The following is an 11089-nucleotide window of genomic DNA, read 5'->3' as shown; positions in this document are numbered from 1 at the left end:
GACCTCAAGGAATAGTGATGTGCTATATGTTCCAGAGCAACACAATACTGCCATGGCCTTCTGTACTTTCTGTGACATACAGAAAAAAAGTCACCTACCATCTGAAATCCCAACAATACTATACTCTGGAAAGTTATCCAGGAACAAGGGCTTCCTAGGTGGTATCGGTCAAACTGAACACTTAGGGGAAGATCCTCCAAGAAACAGAGGAATTGCATGGCAGCGCTGATCCAGCTCCAGAGAGTGACGTGAATGGCCATATGAAGACAGGGGATGCTATAGATCACGGTGACAGCAACAGCACAGCACCAGGAGATGCCCAGAGGCTAAACTGGCTGTTGAGGCTGCAAAAGAAGTTTGCTTCCTGCTAGGATCCCCATTGGCTGCTGCAGGTTTTTTTCAGCCCTGGCAGAGCAGGCTCTGCTGGTATATCTAGCGGCAGCGCTCCTGAACGGGCAGAGATAAGGACACGCACTGGTGGTTTGTCAGGTCTGGAGAATGGATCTGAAGATGTTCCTAGTCTTCTCTGCATTTCTCCTTCACGCTGCTCTGGGCTTCCCTATTCAGGTGAGAGCAGTTCCATGCAACCGTGCTCCATCTTCCAATTCAGAGTGAAGCTGTGGAGACCCATTTTGATAAATTTCCTGCAAGAAAAATATTAGTAATATAATAATATATAAAGACGATCTAATAATTTAGTTCCTCCCTTTGGCCTGATTTTGATGCTATTGTTGCTGCATTTGTGAGCTATGGAAGAATAATGCCTTTTACGTATTGGTTTTGCAGGAGAACTATGGAAACAGCACAACAAGTAAGTAGGATTTATACTGTATTTTAAAGATAACTGTTAATTCGTGACTGTGTATCACACACACAGTTGGTGTGTGAGTGACTTGGCTTTAGAGCATGCGAAAGCACTGACTCTCAGGCCTTTTGAATAACACCATGTTTCCTAATTTGTTATCAGGCTGAATGCAGATGTGTTTTCACACAGATGTGCTTTACACATACTTTGGGGGTATGGTTTGTTAGGTTAATTTAGATGTGCTTTCACAGGCTTGAAAATAAAATTTTAATAAGACATTTTGATACCTTTCCATTAAGTTGAGTGTTAGAAAAATACTGCTACTCATTTGCGTCCTTGCCTACCTTGGTGCAGCAGTAAGAGAAAGGGATGGCAGGCGTCAGAGAAAGCTTTGTTTTGTGCTGGGATAAAAACCAAACAGTTTGGGTTTAGCTGAACAGCTTTTGTCAACTCACAAAATAGACAGAGGTAATTGCAGATCTCCAGAGAAGGTCAATGGAAATAAATCTGTAGGTAGACTTTAACTACAGCAAGAAACTGCCAGGTTGGGGGTGAGAGGAAGGGGCCTTGGAAAAATTTGCTTGGCATAATCGGAGCAAGTAAGTGGCTAATGAAAACTGAGCATTTCTTCTTTTGAGCTGTCATTTATGGCATAGAGGCAAAGGGACTTGCAAAATTACTGCTCAGTATATTTGGAGCCGGCCAAGGGGGACGCTTGCTGGAGTTCAAAGTAGTCAGTTGCTGGGACTCAAAGTTGCAGGGTTACTGGGACAAATGCATACAATGAGTTTTCATTTGCCATCGTTACTGCTTTTTGTGCCTTTTGAGATATCTTTCAGTGTTTGCAGTGCAGGGAAAATGTGAACTGTATCATTTTGAAACCTGTATCACACCAGATGTTCATTTGATCAAGGACATAGCAGATGCCTTCTGTAATGTCTCATTTGGGTTTTAAAAAAGGGGTTGCAGGCTTTGTGTGCTTAGGAATCTGGAGCCTAATTTCCACTGATTTTGACTAGTCAGTTAATCTAGTGCCTCCTGGGTGCATGAATTCTGAATCTAGCCAACCCGTCTCAAAAATGTGCTTCCCTGCAGAATTTCTTTAGATGCCATGGATCTCTCTGATGCAGCTGGTGGGAACTGACTGAACTTTTCTATAATAAACCACCATCATTACAGTGGAATTCCATTGCCATGTAACTGAAGTAACAGCTTGGGAAGACAGACTGAAGCCTTTTTGGTTCAATAAAAGCAATTCTGTTGCAGGTTCTAGATAGATTCTGAATAGGAGGAAGTCCCCTTAGTACGTTTGGGCAGTAACCACTGTGAAAAGGGACAGGTGTGACAGAGCTTGGCACATCTTCTGTTGAAAAAAACATGGTAAAAAAGACAAGGAACATGGATAGGCTTAGAAATAAGAACTATTTGCATAAGTGTTCTCTATGTCAGTGTTGGATAGGAAAAAAGGTAATGTCTTTCTATATTGACAAGGAAGAGTGCAATTATTGGCAAACTAGAAGAGTTTGCCAGAAAGGCTTGTGGCATATCCATCATACTTAAGAACAGGTCAAACAAACTGTGGTTAGGAATAACATAGATAAAATTGTTTCTGCCTTAGGGAAAGAAGACAAACTTGGATGACCTCTGGAGGTCTTTGCAACCTCTAAGCTTTTATGATATAAGTTTCTGCTCAGAAATTTATATATCGGCTCAGATTTTCATTTCCATGTTTGTATCTAGAAACTGACATTTGATAGAAATCAAAAGATGTCACACCAGAAATAAACCTTAGGACTCAGAATGGTTCCAAGATGCTGTCAGGTACATACTGAAGCTGAGGTTATTTGCCCCATGCTAAATTATAGCCTTCATCCCATTTTATAACTTTACTCTTTGACACTGTGAAACAAGAGAGGATTGTTGAGCTGGTTAGCCTGCACCTCTTGCAATGAAATCTAGGGACAAAACCGTATTTTGTCCCTCGTTTCCTTTGTCATTTTCCACACTGAAGCTGATAAAATGCTTTGCTGATTCTTAGATGGTAAATGACCAGCATTCTGTCCCTCAGCATGGTCTACTAGGAATTTTCATAGCTGTTTGTCTAATGCTGTGAAGTTACAGTCAGAATCTAATGTGCCCCTTTGGGTTGTTTTTTTTCCCTTTCTTTTTGCAGCAACAGAACCTACTGAGGTAAGGACAGCTAAATCAGCTCTTTTAATCACTTTGGGGTTCAGCATTGTGGAAAGTGAGGTCAAGACTCATGTACTCCACCCGTATCTCCATCTGTGCAGGAAAGTCTTCTCAGATCAACAGTGTAACACAGTGAGGAGTTTCCATCCCTATTCCGTTTATTGTTCCACAATTCCTAGATATAGCCCACATCCCAGGAAGCTTTTGCCTTCTCTGGGGTCATAAAGAAAACTCAAACTTGCTTTTTATTTACACAAGGCAAGGGAAGTATGACAATCTGGTTTGCTATGGACATGACCCCCATAGCGGGGTACCAGCCCCACAGTTCCCTAGAAGCAGTGCATACCATGGCCTTTCACTGCTGTCTTGGGAGGTGATTCTGGGAGGACTTCACTGGTGATTTCATCAACCTTGTACTCCTACTAGCAGGGTCATAAAAAAAGGTAGAAGATCTAAAACTCACTCCACACTTCAAATTGCATTTCCCAAGTCTCCTACATTGATTCCCTTTATGATATCCGTATTTGCCAAGATATCAAAGAATATCCATCACACCATGGTACTTCTTTACCTATGGCACAGTATACAAAAGCTCAAGACTGCACTGGTGAAAGACACTTTCAATGGTAGCCTGGGGACTTTTGATCCTTTGCATGTTATATTATTTAATATTTATGTTATTACATAAAGTGTGATAACACTAATGTATTATTCTTGCAGGTTACGACACAAGAGGATATATACGGTATGTATTATTCCATCTAAATATAAGTGTTTGATAGGATACACTGATTGTTAACTACCCAGTTACTCCAGAAAATAACACATGCTTAACACAAACTAATCTTAAGGAAGAAATTTTAAGTGAATGCACTCACCATAATATTTCATGCAAAGCAGAGTCTCTTCGTTTTGGCCAGTTGCTTGGCATTGCTAAAAACCTCAGCTGTTTCTTTTGCTAAAAATAGCTCTGCTTAGATAATGTCCTCGCTTAAGTCACTTCCAAAGGTTACAGAAAGCACAGAGACCATGTGCTTGTGCTTTTTATTGATGTCAAGACTTACTGCATAATGCTCAGAGTTGGCTGATTTCTACTTGTAAGGCCTGGGAGTCCCTGATGCTGGGCTTAGCTGGGGACATCACTCCAACCCATGGAATAGGAATGTAGTTCCAATGTCATTGGTTTCAAGGGTTTTTCAGCAGGCAGCAGGACTGCTCTCCATCCTTTTTTGCTCCTGGTGTGTTATGTTGGGGGGTTAAGTGTGAACTGTGCATGCAGAAGGAAAACTGTGCTGAGTTGCACAAAGGGAGCCATGCAGCCAGCTGGCCACTTGAGCAGGACAATACAGACTTACAAGAGCCAAAGATCCAGGCCTCAAAATGTGATGGCTAGGGGGAGGAAAAGGAAAAAAAAAAAAAAAGGACAGAGGGAAAGATTGAAAGAAAATGGCTCTTGGGTCTGCATTAATGCCAAAATAACCACAGCTGGGAAGTCCACAAGATTGTGTCACTGAGCAAATATCTACATGACTGAACACCATGCCAGTCCCTAAGTAGGCTCTGTAAGTTTTACATGCATCGCTGTTATCAGGACCCAACCTAAGTGAGCTCCTGGAAACTCATCAGGTTAAAAATCAGGATTCGTATTTTCCCTGTGAATGAGAAAGTGATACTTTTGTATTTCTGCATAGAATCTCCATCACCTACAGAGACAGACTCCGAGGACGAACTTGTTTTTAACAGAATTCTGGAAGTTAACAAAGGTAATGCCACCAAAGCCCTGCTTATAATGGGTCTCTCTTTGTTATTTTTTGGGGGTGATGTGATGATGCCCAGAGACAGGCCAGGGACTACTGTGCAGTCTGTTGAAGCCCCATGGTATCTCAAATCTATCATGTCAATACTGAAGATATCAGGTGTGGAGGCAACTGAACTATCCAGGAAGCTTCTTCAGCTTGAGCTCTGGACATCTTTGTCATTCTTTAGACATAAAAAGAGAACTTCGATATTTGGATACTTTATTATTTAACTGTCTTTTTCTTGAATGCAACCATTGCTGGCATTCAGTCATCATATGGCTTTGTAGTACAGACTCCTAGATAAGCCATGGTCAGTTCTATGCTACCTGCTCCAGACTTCCTGTCCCTTGATTCTTGCAAACATTCCCTGGTTTATCACCATCTTGTCTTTTTCACAGCTTTCTTGTCTTTCTCCCCCTTCAGGGGTCATTCAAGAAGCTTTACTACTGCCTGTGGAAATGGACACCAAACATTCCTACAGTTTTCTCTAGACAACACTCACTTCTCTTTTTTGTTTGCTCGCCCTCTTGAGTTTCCTTTTTGGCACCTCTTGCCTTTGCCCAGCACTCTTCCTGGGCAGATATTTAATGTTATTCATTCAGCATCACAAGACAGATGATGAAATAGTATCAAAGTACAGCATCGCTCTCACTACTGCAACTGCTTTCTGTCATTCCCTGTCTTGCCCCAACCCCATCCAACAGAGCTGGAGCTTCCCACTCCTCCCTTCCCACCTTTCCTCTTAGGCTAAGGGCACAGCAGCAAAGGTAGGGAAGCCAATAATTTCCATCTAGCCCAAAAGTCCATTTCTCATGCTAGCCAGGAGCAGATGCTTAGGGGAAAATAGAAGGGGAGGACAAGTAGAGAGTGACACTTTTCCAAGTGTGCTTAGCAAGCGTCCAGCAATCTATGGCTCAGATATTTCCACCCTTTCTTTCTCACCACAGGCAGCTCTCAGTTCTTGCAAGAAGGGGACATAGTTCCACAAAGGCGTCGCAGTGCCATCAACTGTCGCCATTGCAATTGGCCCCAGTCCAGCGATGGGATTGTTCGTGTTCCCTATGTCTTGGATCCTACTTATGGTGGGTGTAAATTTCAATATTTTTTTTTTATTTTTAAGTGGAGTTTATCCAATAAGCTTCAGGTAGAAACCCACTTCTAGTGGCCACACAAACAGTTAATTAAATCAATTCTGCAAGCCCAGATGAATTGCAAATTAAAAATATCTGAACAGGAAAAAGAAAAAAGATCAAATTTCCCTGAGAAATTTGCATCCATAATGTTTTGGAGACAAGAATGATCATTCCCGCTAATGGTACCTGCCAGCATCCTTGCCCTTATAAGGTTCATGCCAATTGCAGCGTGGTTTCAATGGCCTATTTTTCATTAGCAAAGTAGCTTCCCATAGCTGTCTCCAAGTGTCCAATCAGAAGATACATCAACAATCACCACTATACTTTAAAACAAGTGGTTGAGAAAAAAAAAGGCTTCCACCTAAATCCATTTGGACAAATATCTGTATAAAAGGATCTTGTGCCAGGCTATGAATATATGAATATATATGTCAAATGAAATTCAGTACTGAGCAAAAAGCAAGAAAGAGCTTAGCCTAACATTTCTCTCCATTTACCCTGTTTTTGAGCACTTGTGAGATTTTAATGGCACCTGCCATTGTCCTTGTGTGACCCCCAAAATGAACTCTTGCTTCTCCAGAGGAAAGCCACATAAAGGGGATTCATGATGCCATGGCAGAATTTGAAACGCTGACTTGTATTAATTTTGTGAAGCGCAAGACAGAACGTGACTACCTCAACATTAAATCTGCTGATGGGTGAGTTGAATTATAAATTAACAAGTAATTTCTACAATGGTTTTCAACTCTTCACTATAGTCATTCTGTGTGGCTTTAGAGAGGAAAGAGGAATGGACTTAGAGAAGAAACTTTATGTTTTATGACAGTGCCAAGGTACCCTCCTTGGACACCTTGGTAGTGCAAGGACTCAGCAGTTACATCAGGGACTCACCGAAGACACTGAAGTGATGCAGATGATGGGAACACAGCATTATCTGAATCACACAGTTGGCTGTCAACGTCAGAATTAGAACCTACGAGAGAATTGTTCAACACCCATTAGCTTGAAAGTGCTATTTATCTTAGCTCCAGCTCTGATACAGTGTTCAGTATTTTGGAAAGTAAAAAAGTTATTTCTAGGGAGTTAAAGTCACTGTGTGCAGAAAGTCAGAGTGCAGGAGCCCCAGTGCTAATGAAGGGCTTCCAGGAAGCTTTAGCAATGATTATACTTTTTGTTGTTTCCTATACCTTGGTCAGTTTTGCCCTTCTGTGGACACAGTGGACAGGAATGACTCCTTCCACTTCCATGAGACGTGTGTGAAGCAAAGTTCTCTGTACTGTCCCTTTGCCTGTCTGACAATAAATATCCCATGTCTTCTGTTGGTGTTCAATGCCTCCCTCAGCTGTTGGTCCAACTATGGGAAAGTAGGAGGTGGTCAGACTGTCTCTGTGATGAAAGGAGGCTGTATGTGGAAAGGAATAATTCAACATGAACTGGACCATGCTCTGGGCTTTTTGCATGAACATTCTCGAAGTGACAGGGATAAACATGTAAAGATCATGTGGGAGTACATCAGTCCGGGTAAGTACCTTTGAACTCCTCAATGTAGAAAGTGGTGTAAATACACCCTACTGTTCCCAGCTCTTCCTTCTTCCCTGAAGGGAGTAAATAGGGAGCATACTCTAAGTACAATATCATATATTACAGCTGACAGACCAGACTTCAAGAAATTTGAAAACTCCAATAACCTGGGTCTTCCATATGACTATTCTTCAGTAATGCACTATGGCCCGTAAGTAGCAGCATAGCATTGCTTTTGCTGGAACTCAAATCTTACATTAGAATTAGTTTCTATAATAACTCTCTCCTAACTAACAGTTTCCCCATTTGCCCTTCTAAGAAAAACACTGTGAGTCGGTTCAGACAAGCCACTTACTCTCTGAGATGAACTCATTATCCTTTAGCTTTCCATTGAGGTGCCATTCCCAGCTGAACTTGGGAACAAATCTTGAGATTGAGTCTGCTTACTGCTGGACATCTTAATCAAATCTATTTGAACAGCACTGTTAGTCACAACAACAACAACTTGTGTACAATTCTTGTTCTCCCTCCAAAGGATGCCATTAAATCCTGAAAGAAGTAATTGTACCTAACATTTTTTTTTCTTTTGCAGATACACATTCACTAATACCACTGGGAAAGCAACAATTGTACCAATTCCTGATGGATCAGTACATATTGGACAGAGGCAGGGACTGAGCAACTTGGACGTGGCCAAAATTAACAAACTTTACAATTGTAGTAAGTATCTCAAAGCCATCCTTTCATCTTCTACTCAGATCCTCCACAGAGATGTTTGGGCACACTGCAGAGGCAGCAGTTTCTCATCAAAGACTGTGAGACTATTCTCCTAAATTCATGGTACCCATTAGGGTTACTCTGGGAGAGAATGCAAAGGTGAAGCTGGAGGCACATTGTGATTAGTGAGAAAATTCATTCTGCTTCCAAATTAAATCAAACACATTCACTATTGGCATAAGTGGCTGCTGTGCAACTGGCCTAACTGCATACCACATTGTATGTTTCACTGGAGTAATTTGGTTTCTTACAGCTCAGGAGACAAATATAAACCCCACAAAGAGCCAGACATCTCTGTTCCTCATTGCAGTTTGTATTTAAGACCTGAGCCTAATCGAAACAGTTGTAGGTTCCTCTGAACTGGAACAGTTTCATGATGCCTTGTCCAGTTTTCCAATGTTTAAGCTGTCATTCTAAACTTGTATGCATCTTTAACTCTTTAATTTTAACCTCTGCTAGAAGAAATTCTCCCATAAAATCAGAGAAATTTATTCAGTCAAAGGGAAAAAACATGATGAATAAAGTATTGCCCCTTGCACAGAGGAAAGCTCAAGTCCTCCTCCTAAGCTTAGAATTTAAGCATTGCAGAGACTTGCACTTGACTCTTCTAACATCACTTGACTTCCCCATCTCAGTGGAAAACGATGTCACCAACTGCAGTGAATTGAAACCTCTCACACTCTTTATAGAGGTGCAGTAAGATGTCCCTTGCTAAACTACGGAGCTAATCAATACAAGCTAATGCTTTTTCCAAGCACTACTTTACTTTCCATTTTGATGCAGACACGCATTATGTGAAAATTAGGACGACATGATTCATTTTAATCAAGACTAGTCCTTTCTGAAGAGATTGCAATTGTAAATAAGTGGAAGCTTCTGCAAGGCTGGTGCTGAAGCAAACGTTTCTTTCACAGGTCGCTGCAGCACTATTCTCGATGCAGCATCAGGGTCACTGAGATCTGCCAACCACCCAAGGAATTACTCAGATAACACCAACTGTGTTTGGCTCATCCGAACCCGATCCAGAAAGGTAATCACAGGCTAATCGTGGTCCTGGAATATGGCTGAACTTACTTCTTTCTATGTTAAGCATTTTGCGCTTTCTCTGCATACCAGTTGCCAGATAAGATTTTTTTTCCTTGAGAGAGATTTCAGACTAGTCTCTACTTCTTCTTCATGTCCTTAAGCCAGGTATGGGCAAAGACAACTGCAGAGTTGTGATTTTGGAAAACCTTCATACGCTCGGCTTCAGGTTTACAAAATCAAGACAAAGCAGTCTGAGCATGGCAGCATTCAGTCACAGGCCCATTAGATCTGAACCCTGCAACCTCAGGGGATGAGAGGCAAGGATGGGTAAGCAGTTCCAGTTCGGGCTTAGCCACAGCTTGGATTCAGTCTGTTTTAAAGGACACTCCGTGAAAGAAGTCACATGCATGTATATTAAAGGCTGGTTTTGTCTCCTCTTCCAGATTTCCCTGCACTTTCAAGACTTCGAGCTGCAGACAACCAGAGGCTGTCAGGGTGATTATGTTAAAGTTTATGATGGATCCAGCAAGTCTTCTGCAGTTCTAATGGACAAGACCTGTGGATCAAAGATACCTAATGACATAGTTGCTTCTAGTAATCTTATGCTCATAGAGTTCATCACAGATGGTGCTGATACAGCTTCTGGTTTCCAAGCCACCTTCACTTCTGGTAGGTCTGAGAACAAGGAGAACGGCAAAGAAATACAATTTGTGTCAAATCAACCTTCCACTTCACAGAGGAAAAACATTGCTTGAGGAACTGCTCTCTACAGGAGCCATCAATTTCTACCTTGGTTTTGATATAATGACACCATTTATTCATTCAGGGCCATGCTCAGGACAAGTGGTGTTAGCCAGGTGATTCACTGTTTGCCTTGCCTCTCAGATATATGCCATTCCAAAGCATGTCCCATTAAGTGTGACATCAATTTAACGTTACTGCTAGTGTTACAAGCACAGTAAAAAGAGAATAAATCGTAAGGCAGTATTTAAAAATATTGCCCCCCTGAAAAAGAGACAATTTTTAATCACATAGTTCAGAGGGCAAGACAGATCTATGGTGTACCAGGTCACCCAGCCCCATGGAAAGAAGTGAGGCAGTATTTCCATGGTCAGGATCCCTGGAACGTATCCACCCAAAACACATTTTCTTCAGTCCCATTTAATGAAGAACTAAGGCTGCAACTATACAATTAAGTTTCCACAGGCTTCCCAGTTAAATGTATCAGCTGGAATAAAGAAATGCCTGCGTGCATATCTGTATCCTACAGCAATTGTACAGTAGTGCAGCTTGCCTCAGTATGAAAGAAAGCTCAGTTATGCCGTATGACCTTGTATTTACCATGGGATAAGAACAAGCACACAGAGTTTGCATAAATCCACTGAAATGCAGTAACTTAACTGTATACCCAAACTGAAACAGCAATTTTGCATTGTCTCTATGTAGTATCTGTTTATGACCATTGTAGCTATGGAAAGAAAAAGAATAAGAAAACTCCTGATGCCACTTTGATGTGTCAACAACTATAGAACAATCCTAGTTGTCAGATAAAATGTGACTTAACATTTACATATTTTAAGAGATACTACAGTGTGTTCAGAGCGCTGAAAGCTCAATATTCTCTCATTTCACTTACAGTGAGGACCCAAAGAAGACCTAGCAATCACAACTGACAATGAAGAAGAACCTATTCTGTGAATATTGAAATTACGTGTTTCCTACTTTGCTCCTATCCTGGCTTGGATCAGTAAGCAATTTAATTCTATTAAGAATCAAAGTTTTCATCTTGCTGAGAAAGGTTATTCTTCAAGCCATATAAATGTATGAATTCTATACAT

The 11089-nt window shown here is 41.3% G+C and overlaps 1 protein-coding gene across 1 annotated transcript; it reads left to right on the top strand.

Annotated features, from left to right (window-relative positions):
- The first annotated feature begins 498 nt into the window (after positions 1-498).
- On the top strand, positions 499-10006 carry LOC104639982 (astacin-like metalloendopeptidase). Its single transcript, XM_075753023.1, has 12 exons — positions 499-567; positions 787-811; positions 2979-2995; positions 3716-3740; positions 4687-4758; positions 5742-5876; positions 6508-6625; positions 7270-7448; positions 7575-7659; positions 8041-8168; positions 9140-9255; positions 9695-10006. The coding sequence occupies exons 1-12, from the start codon at positions 499-501 to the stop codon at positions 10004-10006; spliced, it is 1281 nt and encodes a 426-aa protein (XP_075609138.1).
- The last annotated feature ends 1083 nt before the right edge of the window (positions 10007-11089 follow it).

The sequence above is a fragment of the Balearica regulorum genome, chromosome 5 (genome assembly GCF_011004875.1).
Source record: "Balearica regulorum gibbericeps isolate bBalReg1 chromosome 5, bBalReg1.pri, whole genome shotgun sequence".
Lineage (NCBI taxonomy): Eukaryota > Metazoa > Chordata > Aves > Gruiformes > Gruidae > Balearica > Balearica regulorum.
This window is presented reverse-complemented; position numbering and strand designations above follow the sequence as displayed.

Bases quoted from the DNA above. Each gene is read 5' to 3' on its own strand.
- LOC104639982 (XM_075753023.1), top strand. From the start codon at position 499: ATGGATCTGAAGATGTTCCTAGTCTTCTCTGCATTTCTCCTTCACGCT. The intron at 8,169-9,139 runs GTAAGTATCTCA...TTTCTTTCACAG, and splicing joins TAACAAACTTTACAATTGTA to GTCGCTGCAGCACTATTCTC. The intron at 9,256-9,694 runs GTAATCACAGGC...CTCCTCTTCCAG, and splicing joins TCCGAACCCGATCCAGAAAG to ATTTCCCTGCACTTTCAAGA.